Below are 18,354 nucleotides of genomic sequence, written 5' to 3'. Positions count from 1 at the left end.
TCTCTACCGCAGCTTTGTAAAAGGAGCCTTAGGCAATTAATGTGCACTAAAAGCCCATCTGTATTATTTATTTTAAATATTTCTCTCTTATCATTACTATTTCTAGGTGATTTCTCCCTCAAAATATATGAAATAATAAATAGAAAATAAACAGAAACAAAAACATACTTCAATCAAATCACCATTCTATAATAAAAACTAAAGATGTATAAAACAAACAGGGACTTCATCATTTTTCTTTGATAATATACATAGGGGGGTGGGGAGATTGGAAGATAAGATGTAGCAAAATTGAAATTTTGAAGGAATATGATAGTTTTAATGATTGTATAGAAAAATGGGAGGGGGGAGGGTTTTTAATTAATTTACATATTAAGAATATAATGTATGATGTTCAAGTGTTATACGATAGTATTCCATGTTGTTCTTTTTGTGCACTTGATGTAAGTTTGAAAAAGAATAAAGAAATTAAAAAAAAACCAAAAAAAAACAAACAGGGACTTTTCCCCCCGATTTTTATATGTAGTGTACTGTTATGAGTAAGTTGATTTAGTGTGTTATTTTATTGTAACCCAACTAGAAATAGGGAGGATAGAAATATTTAAATAAACAAAAATAAATAAATTTATAAATTGAAAACTGAGTTTATTTTCTAGCTAATCTTAGGTTCTTTGAAGACACAAAAGAAGGGTTTATCAATGTTTTTTATGTCACAAGTGCTATTGCTGGGCACCTTTTCTGGTGGAAACAAATAAAGTATCCCTTTATTTTACTAACGCGTAGCGCAGGTTTTAAAGCCGGCAGCGGCGGTAACTGCTCCGACGCTCATACCGGTAACTGCTCCGGCGTTAAAACCTGCGCTACACATTAGTAAAGGAGGGGATATGTTCGTGTCACTTTGGAGTTGTCCATTCGGTAAAAGCGCACAAACTGAATGAAGGACACAAGGCATGGGGAAGTATTTTTCTGATGTTTATCTAAACACACCCCAAATTATATATTTCAAATGGTGGGGTGTTTTATCTATCATTAAATTCTAAAAGCAGAAGTCCTAATATTAATATCATCCTAGAATTTACAATTGAAACTCAATTGTCTGTCATCTAGTACAAGGGTAGGCAATTCCGGTCCTCGAGAGCCGGAGCCAGGTCAGGTTTTCAGGATAGCCACGATGGATCTGCATGCACTGCCTCCTTGAGATGCAAATCTATCTCGTGCATATTTATTGTGGCTATCCTGAAAACCTGACCTGGCTCCGGCTCTCGAGGACCGGAACTGCCTACCCCTGATCTAGTAGATACTGAATGATTTCAAGTGCTGTATCAATTTTTAACCTTTCTACTGCTGGCCAACAAAAGTCATCAGGGCTCATATCTTCAAGTTTATTAAAATTTTGATAAACGCAATATCAAAACAACATTAGGAAGGTAATTAAAAATGTTTTTCAAATAAAACAAGGTCTAAAAATGAAAGGGAGAACTTGTGACCTATATATAGATCTGGTTAAATATAAATATTTGAACCTGAGATTATTGATAATTATTGCCTGACCGCAAAACACATTAAAGCAGCAGTTCTCAAACGACGAGATGATAATACATCCTTCTTTGCTTTACTTTGGGAAGCCAAGCATATCTTACAACAGGGGTGTCCAACCTGTGGCCCGAGGGCCGCATGTGGCCCCTTGAAGTATTTCATGCGGCCCCGGTCGAGGGTGATGCAGTGTTTTCCTCTGTTGCCCCTGGGTGTTTACCATCTTGCCAGCTCCCTCCTCTGTCTTGCTGCAGCGTTTGCGCATTTGTGCGGCCCCAGAAACATTTAGGCCAATGCGGCCCAGGGAAGCCAAAAGGTTGGACAGCCCTGGCTTACAATGTTTATTAACCTGAGCTCCCTTCAGTTATTCCGCAAACAACTGAAAACCTGACTTTTCAGCAAATTGTAGCTCTATCCTTCCCCCCTTTCTCTCCCCCCTTCTACACATAAGTTCATGTAATCCTTTTTCTTCTTCTCTACCCACTATTTTAAGTTCTTGTAAACTGTGTCGAGCTCCATTCTCATGGAGATGATGCGGTATATAAACTTAAGGTTTAGATTAGATTAGATTAACTTGTGTGCCCTATTTTAACAGGATCAGCAGACCCCCCCCTCTATGATTTTGTTCTCCTGACTGTTACCAGCATGCCCTTTACTTGCAAAAAGTTAGTGGTCAAGACAGATGGCGTTTCATTATTAGAGACCCAGCCTTGAAAAAGCGTTTTATCGCGAAACATGTTGGCACAAGCAGTTCCATACAGCGACCACAAAGCCTTTTTGATTAAATAATCTCTTAAACTTTAATGAAAGTATAGAACAATTAAGTTAAAATGCAATAAATTATTTTAAAATAAATTGATCCAGGGAAGATTCTGCACATCAAGCTTAACTTTATGAAATAGTTTGAACGTGGAGTGGTGCATCCGAGGATCAAATTAGCATTTTGGTGGCTTGGTTCTGATACAAATCAAGTCTGTGGGATATCTTGAATGAATGAATGAATGAATGTTTATATAGAGCCTTGTATTATAAAGTGCTATTACTGATTGCTTCAATTACAGTAAGCATTCCACAGTTCTTACCCTATCATCAACTGTTTTTGCTGCTTCAGTTTTGCTTGCTGGTTCTTTAAACTTCTGAAAATCCATGCTCTCTCTGTGACCTTCAAGGATATAGAAGGAATTTTAAAAAAAAGCAAACAAGGTACTCCAAACACCCATCACAAGCATCATCATCTTCAAACCAATTAAGCTTGTTACAGGAGGCTGCCCTCTGGAATGAAAGGGTGGTAGATGCGTGGAACAGTCTCCCAGAAGAGGTGGTGGTGTCTGAATTCAAGAAAGCCTGGAATAGGCAAGTGGGATCTCTTAGAGAGAGGAAGAGATAATGGTTTACTGCGAATGGGCCATTTGGTTTTTATCAGCCATCATGATTAAAAAGGGGATCACGAACAGATCGGAGAGGGTCATCATGCCGCTGTACCGGGCCATGGTGCGCCCTCACCTGGAATACTGCGTCCAGCACTGGTCGCCGTACATGAAGAAGGACACAGTACTCGTTCGAAAGGGTCCAGAGAAGAGCGACTAAAATGGTTAAGGGGCTGGAGGACTTGCCGTACAGTGAGAGATTGAAGAAACTGGGCCTCTTCTCAGTTGAAAAGAGGACACTGAGAGGGGACTTGATCGAAACGTTCAAAATACTGAAGGGAATAGACTTAGTAGATAAAGACAGACTGTTCACCCTTTCCAAGGTAGGGAGAACGAGAGGAGGGCACTCTCTAAAGTTGAAAGGGGATAGATTCCGTACAAACATAAGGAAATTCTTCTTCACCCAGAGAGTGGTGGAAAACTGGAATGCTCTTCCGGAATCTGTTATAGGGGAAAACACACTTCAGGGTTTTAAAACAAAGTTGGACAAGTTCTTGCAAAACTGGAATATACGCAGGTGAGGCTGGACTCATTTAGAGTACTGGTCTTTGACCTGAGGGCCACCGCGTGAGCGGACTACTGGGCAGGATGGACCACTGGTCTGACCCAACAGCGGCAATTCTTATGCTCTTATGTTTCTATATATCGAATATCCAATAGTCCTAATCAGTGACGTAATAAGGGTGAGCAGCGCCTGGGGCGGTGACCACACCCCGCCCTCTTCCCCGCCATGTGCGCGCCCCCTTCCTTTTCCCCGTACTTTAACTTCTCCGGCTTGAGCAGCATGCCTATGTCTGCGTCAGCTTGCCCTTTGACGTCTCTTCCTAGGCTCGGGTCCTGGAAGTGACGTCAGAGAGCGCGCCGATACGTACGCAGACAGCAACATCGCGCCGGGGAAGGAAAAAAGGTACAGGGGAAGGCAAGAGACAGAAAAAATTTGAAAGGAAAGTCAATACCCTCCCACACTTCCTGCAGTTCACAATTTTAGAGTAAATAAAGTCACTGGTCATTTCCCCTATGTTAGGGGTAGGCAATTCCTCGAGAGCCGGAGCCAGGTCAGGTTTTCAGGATATCCACAATGAATATGTATGAGATGGATTTGCATGCACTGCCTCCTTGAGATGCAAATCTATCTCATGCATATTTATTGTGGCTATCCTGAAAACCTGACCTAGCTCTGGCTCTCGAGGACTGGAATTGCCTACCCCTGCCCTCTGGAAACTGTGGAGTTAATCTCAAAACCAAAATCTTCACACAGCCCAAAACTGAAGCGTACTATGAACTGAGACATTTTTCCGAAGGAGTTATTTATGTCATGATCTGTCCTTTTGGGTTCCTGCGTATAGGAAGGCCAAGATGGTAACTGAGGTTCTAAGATTATTGAACATAAAAGTGCAATAACCCGTAAAGTCACAGAAAAATGGAGTCACTGCGTTTAGTACGGACAAACTTTTAATCATCTAAGAGCTGTGGTTGTCGGCAAACCTTGCGTTTCACAGACAGATAGACAGACTTGTTATAAAAAGAACAGAAATGAATTTTTAGATTTAACACAGTGACTCCAAAGGGACTGAATCAGGAATTTGATTGGTCTGTGTCTGAGACAACTGACATCAGTATCAAATTTAAACATACAGATTTATTAATATTTATGATACACATTTCTTATTTATTCATGATGCATGAATTTCATGAGTTTTAGTAATAGTTTTTATGCATTAATCATGGACACCTAGCGACACTAACTCAAATTTTTGTGCAACTTAATGGGTTGATTGGCGTAGTTAATTGATAATTTAGGTTGTGCGCAGACATCCGCACCGTGCCCTAGCGATGCTTAAGTCGAGGCACCCTCTGACACATACATGAAAAGCAGGACAAGGGAGACAGCACAGATGACCTAACTGGCTGCCATCTTGTTGCAATATTCATTTCTATCTCTATCTCTACCTCTGTCTTTATATTTTTATCTTTACTTTTCATAAATTGTTTCTTCAGGTACTTTAGTTAGATTGTGAGCCTTTGGGACATTTAGGGAATTTCCAAGTACCTATCTTATTTATTTATTGTATCTTTTAATGCATCATTTTTGTAAACCGCTTAGAAACCTCACGGTTATTAGCGGTATATAATAATTAAATTAAATTAAAAATTGAATTAAATTGTTAGGGGCAGAGAAAAGGCGTTGTCGACTTAGGTGTCTCTAGGCATCGTAGACAGACACTGGTAAACTAGGAACATAGGCACCTACCACAGTGACGCCCAGGCACCGCTAACTGTGGTTCTATAAGTGGCACCTAGTGGTTTGATTGACAACCAGGCCATTAGAAGTTAGGAGCTGTTAGGCACCATTTATAAAAACAGGCCCTTGTTTCTACTTGGCACATTGATGGTCTGTTTGTTCTGCTGCATCTGCACTGCAGATCTATTGCCTCTGTTTGCTCCCTGGACAGGGCTTTGAAAATTATCCTCAGCTGACACTTAGACAAAATAAACACTTACACTATCAGTAATCTCTATTTATCGTAAATTTATTACACCAAACCCCATGCTAAAAGACACTTATCCCACCCTGTAAATAAATGGTTTGGATTTTATTTCTGATCTTAATACCTTCCATACTACAAGAGATGAGTAGTATTTGCCTCTATGCCAAAGGTGTATAGTTTTTCATGGAGAGGGTGCTGGATGCCTGGAATACCCTCTCACTGGCGTAGTAAGGGGGAGAGGGGTGGACCACCCCAGGTGCCACCTTGGCAGGGGCACCAGCACCTCTCCTTTTTCCCCTCTCTTGCCCCCATACCTCTTCAGATCTTTGTGGCTGCGAGCATCATCTCTTACCCACTGCTCGCACCAGCCTCATCCCTCTGATGTCAATTTCTGTTTGCAGGGACCAAGAGTGACATCAGAGGGAAGGATGAGGTTGGCACAAGCAGCAGGTAAATGTTGCTGCATGTGGTCAGCAAAGGTTTGAAGAGGAAGGGGCGGCAAAAGGGGAAGGATGCATGTGGTGAGAGGTGTCCACAGTGCAGCTATACCGGGCACTTCCCCCCTAGTCGCATGCTTCCCTCAATATGCCAACTGTGCCCTATCAGTGGAAGTAGAGATGAAAGCAATGATGCAATTCAAAGAGTACGACACACACACAGGTTCCTTAAATAGAAAGAGGACAGTATCAAAACAATACTTAACATATCAACAGCAATTTACAAGGAGCAGGAGCAATGCTTAGATGGCTGGCTTTAGTAATAGGGAAGAGAGGCCAATGCTGGACATAAGAACATAAGCAATGCCTCTGCCGGGTCAGACCTGAGGTCCATCGTGCCCAGCAGTCCGCTCACGTGGCGGCCCAACAGGTCCAGGACCTGTGCAGTAATCCTCTATCTATACCCCTCTATCCCCTTTTCCAACAGGAAATTGTCCAATCCTTTCTTAAACCCCAGTACCGTACTCTGCCCTATTACGTCCTCTGGAAGCACATTCCAGGTGTCCACCACCCGCTGAGTAAAGAAAAACTTCCAAGCATTTGTTTTGAATCTATCCCCTTCCAATTTTTCCGAATGCCCTCTTGCTCTTTTATGTTTTGAAAATTTGAAGAATCTATCTCTCTCTACTTTCTCTATGCCCTTCATGATCTTGTAAGGTTTCTATCATGTCTCCTCTGAGTCTCCGCTTTTCCAGGGAGAAGAGCTCCAGCCTCTCCAATCTTTCAGTGTATGAAAGGTTTTCCATGCCCTTAATCTACAGTCTGTATCCTGTTTATGGCAAGATAGATCAGGATAGGCTGGAGCAGGTTTCAATAACAACTCTACTAGTTGGGAGTATGGCCAGTGCAGGGCAGACCTTTTTTATGGTCTGAGCCCTGAAAATGAGAAGGATGGATCAGGATCAGATATGTATATTTTATACCACATTCGTATCATATGCTATGAGTACAAGTGCTGTGTATCTCATTGGGGGAGGGGAAGACATCTTCAAGTTGAACTTAGCAAGTAAAATGCTGCAATACCATTGGATTGTTGGTTCAATAATGATTTGATCATGAATGCGATTGTTGGGCAGACTGGATGGACCATGCAGGTATTTATCTGCCATCATTTACTATGTTACTAAGTTCAACTACTTCTGAAGAATTTAGAATACCTGAAAACAAATCATGACAGGACAATAAAGTTACTTGACACTGTCCCTGCGTGCAAGTTATAAGAAATTAGTACGTAATTCAGGTTAAAGCAAACTTGGTAACTTAAATTTAATAAAACTTTTGGCAGGCTTCCTCTTTTTTCACGTTCTATGTCACCCAGATTAAAGCATTAACGTTCCAATAGTTTTAACAAAAATCAATCTTGTAATCGCTCGTCAGCATTCTAGCTTTCCAGGTTAATTGCTAAAGCCAATGTCCATAAAACATCATCGCAGCTATTCTCCTCCAGCAGGCTGACCAACAAATGATGATTATTTATTTATTCCATTTTCTATACCGTTCTCCCAGGGGAGCTCAAAATGATTTACATGCATTCATTCAGGTACTCAAGCAGTTTTCCCTCTCTGTCCTGGCAGGCTCACAATCTATCTAGTGTACCTGGGGCAATTGGGGGGGAGGGGGGGTTAAGTGACTTGCCCAGGGTCACAAGGAGCAGCGTGGGATTGAACCCACAACCTCAGGGTGCTGAGGCTGGAGCTTTAACCACTGCGCCACACTCTCCCGCTGTTATCATAATGGGGGCTATTAAGATGTTATTTTCCCACTAACTCGTGCTATTTTAGCATAGTTCCCATTTTAGGCATCGAAACACAGCTACTAATAATTTCAGATTAACAGTAAAATTTGGTTGCCCATCTATTTATCTCACTTGACTTTGTATCACCCATTTTGTCCCCGTCTATGTATCTCAACAGCAAAATAAAATATTTCATTGTATTGTAGGAACAGGACCAGCATTATATCTCTGTTATTTGAATATTCTAATGTGTGCCTATTAGGTATTTCATTGAGACATCGTATCACTTCTATGTTATTTGAATGTCCTTACATGCAGTTTATTTATTATTTTAAATTTATTAACCACCTTTTCAGAAAGAGATTCTCCCAAAGCCGTTTGCAATTCGTGGAATAGTAATCAGGTACTCTAAGGGCTCCTTTTAATAAGGTGCGTAGGGTTTTTAGCGCACGCAGGATATTACCACACGCTACACGGCTAGAACGCCAGCTCAATGCTGGCGTTAAGGTCTAGCGCACGCTGTTAATGCCCTAACACAGCTTAGTAAAAGGAGCCCCAAGTATTTTTACTATCTGTCCCAGCAGGCTCACAATCCATGGTACCTGAGACAATGGAATATTAAGGGACTTGCCCAGAGTCATAAGAAGCAGGATGGGATCAAACTCAAAACCTCAGGGTGCTGAGGCAGCTTCTCTAAGCACTAGGCCACCTCCTCTATCATTTGTATTGTACACTTCTTCCTCCGTTTTCGCGGTTTCAACACTCACGGTTTTGCTTATTTGCGATTTTTGGCATGCTGGCTCCTCCCCCCCCCAATTACATCATCCATTAGTAAAGTACAGTACCAATAAAAATGTTGTCGCTTACCAGCTTTCACACAGAAAAACGCTGCTTCCCAGCTTCAGATGCACTTAAAAAAAAAGTACGCAGTGATTTTTCCAAACTGCAATTAAAAAAAACAAACAAACCACCCCAAAATACTAATAAAAGCGTGGCAAGCTCTTGTGAGCTCTTCCGCCTTGGCCCTTTTCGATGAAAATAAAGGGCACAGACAGAAGCAGCGCTTATCAAGTGGGAGGAGCAAAGGGTCATTTATTACGTCCCGTGAGGAAAATAGAATGCAGTAATAATAATGCCAATTCTGAAGGCGGCAGGCTGCGGCTGCCTAGAATTGTGAAAGAGCGTGCGCATACAGTCTCCGCCCCGGGAATTTCCTTCTCCGGGCTTCCCCCTACTTCTCTTCCCACTTTTCTTTGCGCTTTACTAGTGAGAAGACGATGTCGTCTCCATTGCCACCCTACCCTGCCCTCGGGTCTTCGGGAAGAAAGAAGCTGTATTTTTGTTAGTCGCGATTTCAACACTATTAACTGTGGCTGTTAAAAAAACTGCAAACACCACATAAAAAGTTATTCCCGTTTTTTCTGTATTCACGGATCTGTTCCGCCCCTAACCACCGCGAATACAGAGGGAGGAGTGTACTGACATTTACTACAGTTCTCTTCTATTTCTGATACTGTATCATATTGGTCCTATTACTAGAATTCAAACTGACATGTCCAGGTTTACTTCATTCACCGTATTTATATTTATTCAAGTTTATTAAAATTTGATAAATCGCTTATTACATACTAAGCGAGTAACATTAAAATATAAGATAGATCTAGAGTTCACTATAACTATATTCTCAGCATAACAATAGTAACAGTAAAAAATATGATCATGTCACTCCTTTTCTGATTAAATCACACTGGCTCCCAATTAACCACCGTATCACTTTAAAAAATTTTACTCTTGGTATTTAAAACTCTTTCCACTAATGAACCGCAATTTATTAATAAATTTCTTATCCCCTATAGTACATCACATTCTCTCCGGTCCACTAATCAAAAGCTCATAGTAATCCCCTCTTTGAGAGTTATCGGAACGCGACGACATGATATGTTTTCAGGGATGGCTCCGCAACTTTGGAACACTTTGCCTCAGCATGTAAGAGAGGAAAATGATCTGAGCCGTTTTAAAAGAGTTTCCTTTTTAAAGATGCTTTTAATCTTTAAATTATGTTCTAATTTTACATTAGTTTCCTTTCAGGTTTCTACTTTTCCCTCCCTAATGTTCTTTCCATCAGTGCTACTTTTCTGTACTTTAAAACATTTAATTGTAGTTCTATCCTTCCTTACCTTGTGTATTGATTAGTCCGCAAGTCTGTTGGTCTAACCCATCATTTTTAAATTTTAAATGATATGTCTAAATACATGTTTATATTTTTTTTATCAATGTTGTAACTCGCTTAGTAAATCTAAATAAGCGGTTCATCAAATTAAAAAACAAACAAACTTGAAACCTGATGACAAAAGCCGTAAGTTTCATGTTAAACTGTTCCTGCGGTACAGTGTCTTGAGTAAATCTTTTCATAAAGGTGGTTGATAATCCCAACAAACACATTATAATAGTAACCCATGTTGATAACTTCCCCCCACCAAATTAATTTCGGTGGGTATTCAAATGTCAGTAAAAACAAAAAGGAATGCAAGGACTTCAGAAAAGGAAAACACTCACCTACAAAGACCCCAAATTCTACCCAGTCATCTCTTTCTGTAGCAGCAGGTTTAGTCTGAGCAGCCTCTTCGTGCTTTGCGTCACCCTTACAACTGGGCTGAGATGGAGTGCTAACAGAGAATTTGATGGAAGGGTTTAGCAGATGCGGTGTGCTGTTGACCGAACTGCCCAGTTTCTTAGTGACAGATTTTGTCGCCTCCACACCCTGTGTCCTTTTTCTAAGCCCTTGAGGAGAGTCAGCACTCGAAGATAAGGCACCACCGGAGGATCCTGCCTCTGGAATGTTTAATTGTTCTCCCCTGGGGCTTAGGGTCAACTCCTGCTCCAGTTGCTTATTCTGGCCATTTCTCTCATCCTTAAGAGAAATGTTATAAATTACAGCATTAGTAGTCTCGGGCCCTCCATGTAGAAAAGAGGAACCAAAAAAATTCCCAACGCTGTGTTTTTTCCGCATTGAGGATCTTAGAGGTCCATCATCAATGAGGTTCTGCCCCAAGTGTTTTGAGATGCTTAACTCGCGAGTAATCTCATTATGGACTTTGCTGGCTTCAGAAGCCTTTTGTGCCGTCAGTGTTTTTAGTGTATCTACTGTTAGAGCAGAAAGATCCTGCAGGTGGCCAATCTGAGAATCCAAAGAATTTAATGAACGTTTGATATAGTTCACTCGATCACAAACTTCTTTTATCTGAATGCACATCTGTTCAACCCTACAAAAACAAGAAAATATTAGCCTGAGGTATCGAAGAATCAAAACACTCTTATTTTAATAATAGATCAGCAAAGTTGAAACTTGCACAGTTTAACATCATCTCCTTAAGGCAATCAGGAAAAGAGTTGAGAGGTCACGTAAAAGACATGGAAGGGGAAGCTTCGGTCGGGTTGTACATGGGAATTTGTAAGCACATCTAACTGAAGGGGCAAATCTCAGCTTTGAAGATTTTGATTGGGCTACTTTGTAGCAGCCATCATCTACTGTGCTAGTCTGTACAGGATAGCTGTTGACTACATGGGCAAGAACATCTACATGGCCACAACATCTCCGTGATGAACAACAACTTGCTAAATTTAAGACAAATTTAAAGACATTCTTATTTCGGGACGCATTTAACCAAACCTAAAAAAATCCTCTTTTTCTTTCATTAGGCAAGTATCCATTATTCATTACTTCAACGCTCCCCCCTCCTCATGTTCATCCCCTCCCCACTCTCTCCATTTCTTCTATACAATGTAACTTTTTCCCTTCCCCCACAATTTCCTCACATTCCAGTATGTCAAGTCTTTGTCATTTATGTTTAATTTAAGATATTTCCATTCACATTCTACTACTATTAATTCTTTTTTAATCTGATTGTTAACCGGCCAGACAATTGTTTGATGGTCGGGATATTAAAAACCAATAAACTTGGAAACTTGGTTCTCTACACAGTGGCGTACCTAGGGTATGTGGCACCCGGGGCCCATCATTTTTTGACACACACCCCCCCCCCCCCATGTAAAAATTTTTTTTTTTTTTTTTTTGCAATAACCATGAAATGGAATAAATGGTCAGAATAGAAACAGGCAGTGAAAATTTTCTTTTATTGAACCTCATATATGTAACCATTATTCCAAACATAACAAAACATAAATTATGTCTAAATTGTCATGACATTAGAAGTACATATGGAGTAGTTGCAGGCAGTGGCGTACTTAGGGTATGTGGCACCCAGGGCCCATCATTTTTTGACACCCCCCCCATCTATATGAAAAATATGATTTTTAGTACCAATCTACATATCGCACCACAAGAGTGTACCTAGGAAAAGGCTGCATCTTAAACACTGCAGTGAGCACTAGAACACCAACACATACATTGTAAAACTAAACAAGCCAGATCCCGCACAGTCAATTGGTCCTGTAGTCAATGCCAACTGAAAACTATGTCTTTTTCATACACACAGAACAGAGATACACCCTCGCCCAAAATGGAATAATCACAAACTAAAAATAGAAATATGTAGACAAAAGTTAAACTGATCCTCCAAGAAACCAGACCCTGGATACAATGCAACACCACAAAAAACAGTAACACATGTCCTCTAATACAGTGCAAAATATAAAGACAGTAGATGTAAATTTGAAAAAACTGATACATAACAATCACCACTTTATAAATTAACAAATAAAAATAAAACAAATAATGAGATATAAAAAAATACAATTTTATTGGACTAATCCCCGTAAGCTCGGTCCCCATCCCCGCAAACCACCTGATTCCATCCACACAAGCCTTGAATTGTTTATATTAAAGTATAAAAAGAAACAATATTCTGTACAATTGTCAATTTATAAATCAGCGTCTTCTCCCCACTCTCTTCCCCATTTCCCTTCAGCATCCTCAGCCCACTCTCTCTCCACTTTCCTTCAGCGCACGCACATAAAAACAAGCAAGTAATTTTATATCATTTTCATTCTATTCATTCATAGAAATTAAAGTCTAGATAATGCCAGTCACATAACAAAACATGATTTTACAAAAATAATTCCCTGCAGTCAAGCCTGCAAGGATTATTAGATGTCTTTCAGCAGTTCCCCTCCCTCCCTCCCCCTTACCTTTGTGGCCAAGTCAAAATGATCTACCAACAATAAAATTTTAAAAACACAAAGCACGCTGTACGCAGAGAAAATGTTAATTATCATTTATATTCCGCGGGTTTTCAAAGAGGTCAAGGCAGATGACTTTATGCAATGTCACCTCAGTAACAACTATACAAAAATAGACAAATATTCCCCCTCCCTTTTTACTAAACTGCGATAGCGGTTTTTAGCGTAGGGAGCTGCGCTGAATGCCCCACGCTGCTCTCGACGCTCATAGGCTCCCTGCGCTAAAAAACTCTATTGCGGTTTAGTAAAAGGGGGCCATAGTGCAAAATATAGACAGCAGATATAAATTTTCAAAACGGACACCTTTTGATCACTAAGTTGAAAATAAAATCATTTTTCCTACTTTTTTGTCTGGTGATTTCATGAGTCTCTGGTCCTTCTTCTTTCTCTCTCCCCCTGGCTCCCCTCTTTATTTCTGCCTTTCTTTCTCTCTCCTCCTGGCCCCCCTCTTTCTTTCTGCCTTTCTTTCTCTCCCCCTTGACCCCCCTCTTTATTTCTGCCTTTCTTTCTCTCCCCTTGGTCCCCCTCTTTCTTTCTGCCTTTCTTTCTCTCTCCCCCTGGCCCTCCTCTTTCTTTCTGCCTTTCTTTCTCTCCCCCTTGACCCCCTCTTTATTTCTGCCTTTCTTTCTCTCCCCTTGGTCCCCCTCTTTATTTCTGCCTTTCTTTCTCTCCCCTTGGTCCCCCTCTTTCTTTCTGCCTTTCTTTCTCTCTCCCCCTGGCCCCCCCTCTTTATTTTTTCCTTTCTTTCTCTCTCCCCCTAGCCTGCACAAAGCCATCGTGCCGATTTCTCCACTTCCACGATTCTTTCCCTACCCTCACCCCCAAGCCAGCAGCCGATTTCTCCCTGCTCCTTCCCCGATGTCCTGAACTTCATCGGGCAGCAGCAGCATTCACAATTCACTGATGTTGCCCGCTTCAGGCCTTCCTCTCTGTCGGGTCTTGTCTTCATGAAAACTGGAAGTAGGCAGGACCCGGCAGAGAACAAGGCCTGAAGCCGGCAACAGCAGCGAATTGTAAACGCTGCTGCTGCCCGAAGAAGGTAATGGAGCACCGAGGCAGTCCGCTTCTCCCCCCTCCCAGCCGAACCCCCGCTGACCCTCCTATCTCCCCCCCCCCGTGAACCTTTCCGACCTTCCCAGCGAGAGCAGCAAACCTCCTTCGCGGCTTTCTCCTCCCTCTGCCGCGTTACTGATGACGTCATCAGTGATGCGGCAGAGGGAGGATAAAGCCGACGCTACTGGAGGGAGGTTTGCTGCTTTCGCTGGGAGGGTCAGAAAGGTTCACTTGGGGGGGGGAGAGAGATAGGATGGTCAGCGGGGTTTCGGCTGGGAGGGGGGAGAAGCGGTCTGCCTTGGTGCTCCAAGGCCTGGCGCCATTACCTTTTTCGATAATGGCGCCGATGCTGCTTTCGCTGGGAGGGTAGGAGCGCGATAGGGACCGGGCCAGCTGTGCACCCCCCCCTAAGGCGGCACCCGGGATGGACCTCCCCCTCGCCCCCCTTGGTACGCTACTGCCCTGGGGAAACAGCCTGCAACAAGATCGCGCGATGCCAGAGATTTTTGCCTGCTTCGGCTGTTTCCTCCGCCGCGGTCCCGCCCCTCCTCTGACATCAGAGGAGGGGCAGGACCGTGGCGGAGGAAACAGTCGAAGCAGGCAAAGATCTCTGGCATCGCGATCTTGCTGCAGGCTGTTTCCAGACGCGACACCCGGCGCAGGGGGGGGTAACTGGACCGGACCGTGATCACCCCCTCAGGGCTTGGTACCCGGGGCGGACCGCCCCCCCCGCCCCCCCCCTTGGTACGCCACTGTCTCTACATTTAGCATGCATTAAAACATTTAGGCCCTATTCACTAAGCTAAATTAGCTGTTTCACAGAGAACTGTAGCTAATTACCATATTTTTCACTCCATAAGATGCACCTTTTTTTCCCCCAAAATGGGTGGAAATAAGGATGCGTCTTACAGAGCGAATACCCCCTCACACCTTTTTTTAAATCCCCCCCGCACCTTTCTTTAATTGCTGGCAGCCCAGCGCTCCTTATGGAGTGAATACCCCACCCACTGCACCTTTTTTTAAAACACCCCCACCCGCACCTTTATTTAATCGCCAGCAGTCCAGCACCCGTCTCCGCCCCTTCCTTCTCAGCAGTGGGGCCGTGGTGTCCCACCTTTCAATTGGTGGAGGGCAGATGGAGGGGGCTTGTTCGTAAGCACACAGGCGCTACGGAGATGAAATGGTGCAACATGTGTTTTCCACAGCGCTTTGTTTTCCTTGCATGCTCCGCTCCAGACTTAGCACCTGCTTGCATCGGGGAAGCAGCGGGGCTCTGAGCAGCACAATCAGCCCTGGTCGAGGCTGAGAAGACTTGGTGGTTGTGGTTCCACCCAGGCTGGCTTCATTTCTCAACTGCTGCTACTACACATGCACAGCATTGCACATGAACCCGGAGGAGACAAAGCCCACGACAGACACGCTGGATGGGAGATCGCAGAGGCCTGCAACAGAAAAGGACTCGGAGGCGCTGGAGCGCTGGCAATTAAAAAAAAGGTATCCGGGGAGGAGGGGGGCTGCAGGCTGCCTACCACCAGACGCACCCACTTGTAGAGGAGGAAAAACCAAGAAAAAAAAATTCTGAACCATATTTTTTTCTTGGTTTATCCTCCTCTACACATAGATGCGTCTTATGGTCAGGTGTGTCTTACAGAGCGAAAAATACGGTATATTCTATATCAGGGGTGGGCAACTGCGGTCCTTGAGGGTCAAAATCCTGTCGGGTTTTCAAGATTTCCCCAATGAATATGCATGAGATCTTTTTGCATGCACTACTTTCAATGCATATTCATTGGGGAAATCTTGAAAACCCAACAGGATTCCGGCCCTTGAGGACCATAAGAACATAAGAATTGCCGCTCTTGGGTCAGACCAGTGGTCCATCATGCCCAGCGGCGGCCCCTAGGTCAAAGACCAAGTGCCCTGAGAGTAGCCCTACCTGTGTACGTTCTGATTAGCAGGAACTTGTCTAACTTTGTCTTGAATCCCTGAAGGGTGTTTTCCCCTATAACAGCCCCCGGAAGAGCATTCCAGCTTTCCACCACTCTCTGGGTGAAGAACTTCCTTACGTTTGTACGGGATCTATCCCCTTTTAACTTTAGAGAGTGTCCTCTTGTTCTCTCTACCTTGGAGAGGGTGAACAATCTGTCTTTATCTACTAAGTCTATTCCCTTCATTATCTTGAATGTTTCAATTATGTCCCCTCTGTCTCCTCTTTTCAAGGGAAAAGAGGCCCAGTTTCTCTAATCTCTGACTGTACAGCAACTCCTCCAGCCCCTTAACCATTTTAGTCGCCCTTCTTTGGACCCTTTTGAGTAGTACCATGTCCTTCTTCATGTACGACAACCAGTGCTGGACGCAGTATTCCAGGTGTGGGTGTACCATGGCCCGGTACAGCGGCATGATAACCTTCTCTGATCTGTTCGTGATCCCCTTCTTAATCATTCGTAGCATTCTGTTCACCTTTTTCGCCGCCGACACACACCGCGCGGCCGAAGTTGCCCACCACTGTTCTATATTATCTGCTATGCCATTAAGGTGCAATAGTGAACTTTGCTCTGCTTTAACTGAATGGCAATCCTTCCAAAGGATGAAACAGGGGGTTTGTGTCTATTACACATTAACCTTTGAAATTAATGCATGTTGAATACAAAATCTTAGCATCCTTTAGTAAACAGGGACCCTAGCTGGGGTGCAGCTGGACAAAAGTCTGACCATGAGTGCCCAGATAGATGTAGCAGTTTGAAAAGATTTTACCATGCTTTGGAAGCTCAGCTCTATTAGATTTTAGTTTGACAATTTCCCTTTTCAATTATTGGTACAATCTTTAGTATTTTGAACTACTACAATATTGTGTACTTTGCAGATCACCATAAACATTTTCACAGACTTTACATAACACAAAACATAGCTGTGCATTTAATTTTCAATTTGAGGAAATCAGACCGTGTGACACCCTATTATTGTAGGTTGCACTGGCTTCCGATTGAGGTTCTGAGGTATATATATAATTTTTATGTTATATTATTAAACAGCTTTATCATATGCTAAATAAATTTAAACATAGAAACATGGCAGATAAAGGCCAAATGGCTCATCAGCAGATCCCACATGCCTATCCCAGGCTTTCTTGAAATCAGACACAGCCTCTGTCTCCACCACCTATTCCGAGAGACTGTTCCACGCATCTACCACCCTTTCTGTAAAAAAGTATTTCCTTAGATTACTCTTGAGCCTATCACCTAACCTCATCCTATGCCCTTCTCATTCCAGAGCTTCCTTTCAAATGAAAGAGACTCACTTCCTTTCAGATTTGTTCTCTGAACACACAACAGCAACAGCTGTTTAAGTTTACTAACCACTATAGGTTGAGAATCATAGTAATGGCAATGGAAAAATCTCCGATAGCAGAAAAAAAAAAACCCCCACACACTATTAGCATGCTTTCAAAACTTGAGAATTATTATGTTTGAAGTGGGAAATCTGTCCAACTTGGACAGTCTTATTTCTCTCCCTTCAAATGCGTTACCAAAACACACAGATCATTTAACTTGTACATGTATACTTTCTCTCATCTAAAACTAAATATAATGGCTGGTAAACAGTGTTGGCTAGTTAACCAGGCCTTTTACTCTTTGTATTAATTTGCATGTGTTACCTTTCAGAAGTTATTCGAATTCTCTCTTCACTCCCAGAGTGAAATTTGTTATCCTTTTCACTGAAATACAACTCAACACACTGTTCCTCAAAATCATGAAGTTTCTTTTGATCTTTTTCAGTTAGAATAAGTTCTGAAATAAAAGGATGGTCAAAGATGAATTAATAAATATTACATTTCACAGATGGATACGTTTCCCTGTGAAGGTACAACAGAAGTTAAAGACGGTATATCATTATCAGTTCACTAAATAAAAACCTGTTTGAATAACAGGCTTGATTCACCCTGAAGATCTTGGGTCATTATTAGGTAAAAAGAAGCCAAATGGTAGAAAAATGTCAAAAAAAAAAAAAAAAAATAGCACAAGGGAACAGATGTATGTTTTTTTCTTCTGAAAAATAACTACAATTGTTATTTTCAAAACTCATTTTTAAGACTTTTCTCTGCGGTTCGTCCAAATCTCAAGGGGCATGCTGGGAGTGTGTTTTCAGAGGGACTAGAACAGGGATCTCAAAGTCCCTCCTCGAGGGCCGCAATCCATTCGGGTTTTCAGGATTTCCCCAAAGAATATGCATGAGATCTATTTGCATGCATTGCTTTCATTGTATACCAGGGGTAGGGAACTCTGGTCCTCGAGAGCCGGGTTTTCAGGATTTCCCCAATGAATATGCATGAGATCTATGTGCATGCACTGCTCTCAATGCATATTCATTGGGGAAATCCTGAAAACCCGACTGGATTGCGGCCCTCAAGGAGGGACTTTGAG

At 42.4% G+C, this 18,354-nt stretch overlaps 1 protein-coding gene across 1 annotated transcript in view; it reads right to left on the bottom strand.

The window, feature by feature from the left end:
* Positions 1-18,354, bottom strand: part of TRPM7 (transient receptor potential cation channel subfamily M member 7) — a 190,791-nt gene that overhangs the window by 34,924 nt on the left and 137,513 nt on the right. The window contains exons 25-27 of the mRNA XM_033919897.1: positions 17,589-17,721; positions 10,238-10,944; positions 2,616-2,695 (exon numbers count right to left, since the gene is read on the bottom strand). Of these exons, the coding sequence (XP_033775788.1) occupies positions 2,616-2,695; positions 10,238-10,944; positions 17,589-17,721 (920 nt within the window). The remainder of the gene's footprint in view (positions 1-2,615; positions 2,696-10,237; positions 10,945-17,588; positions 17,722-18,354) is intronic.

Source organism: Geotrypetes seraphini, chromosome 14, assembly GCF_902459505.1.
Source record: "Geotrypetes seraphini chromosome 14, aGeoSer1.1, whole genome shotgun sequence".
Lineage (NCBI taxonomy): Eukaryota > Metazoa > Chordata > Amphibia > Gymnophiona > Dermophiidae > Geotrypetes > Geotrypetes seraphini.
Note: the sequence above shows the minus strand (reverse complement) of the source record. Positions and strands in the feature narration are given on the sequence as shown.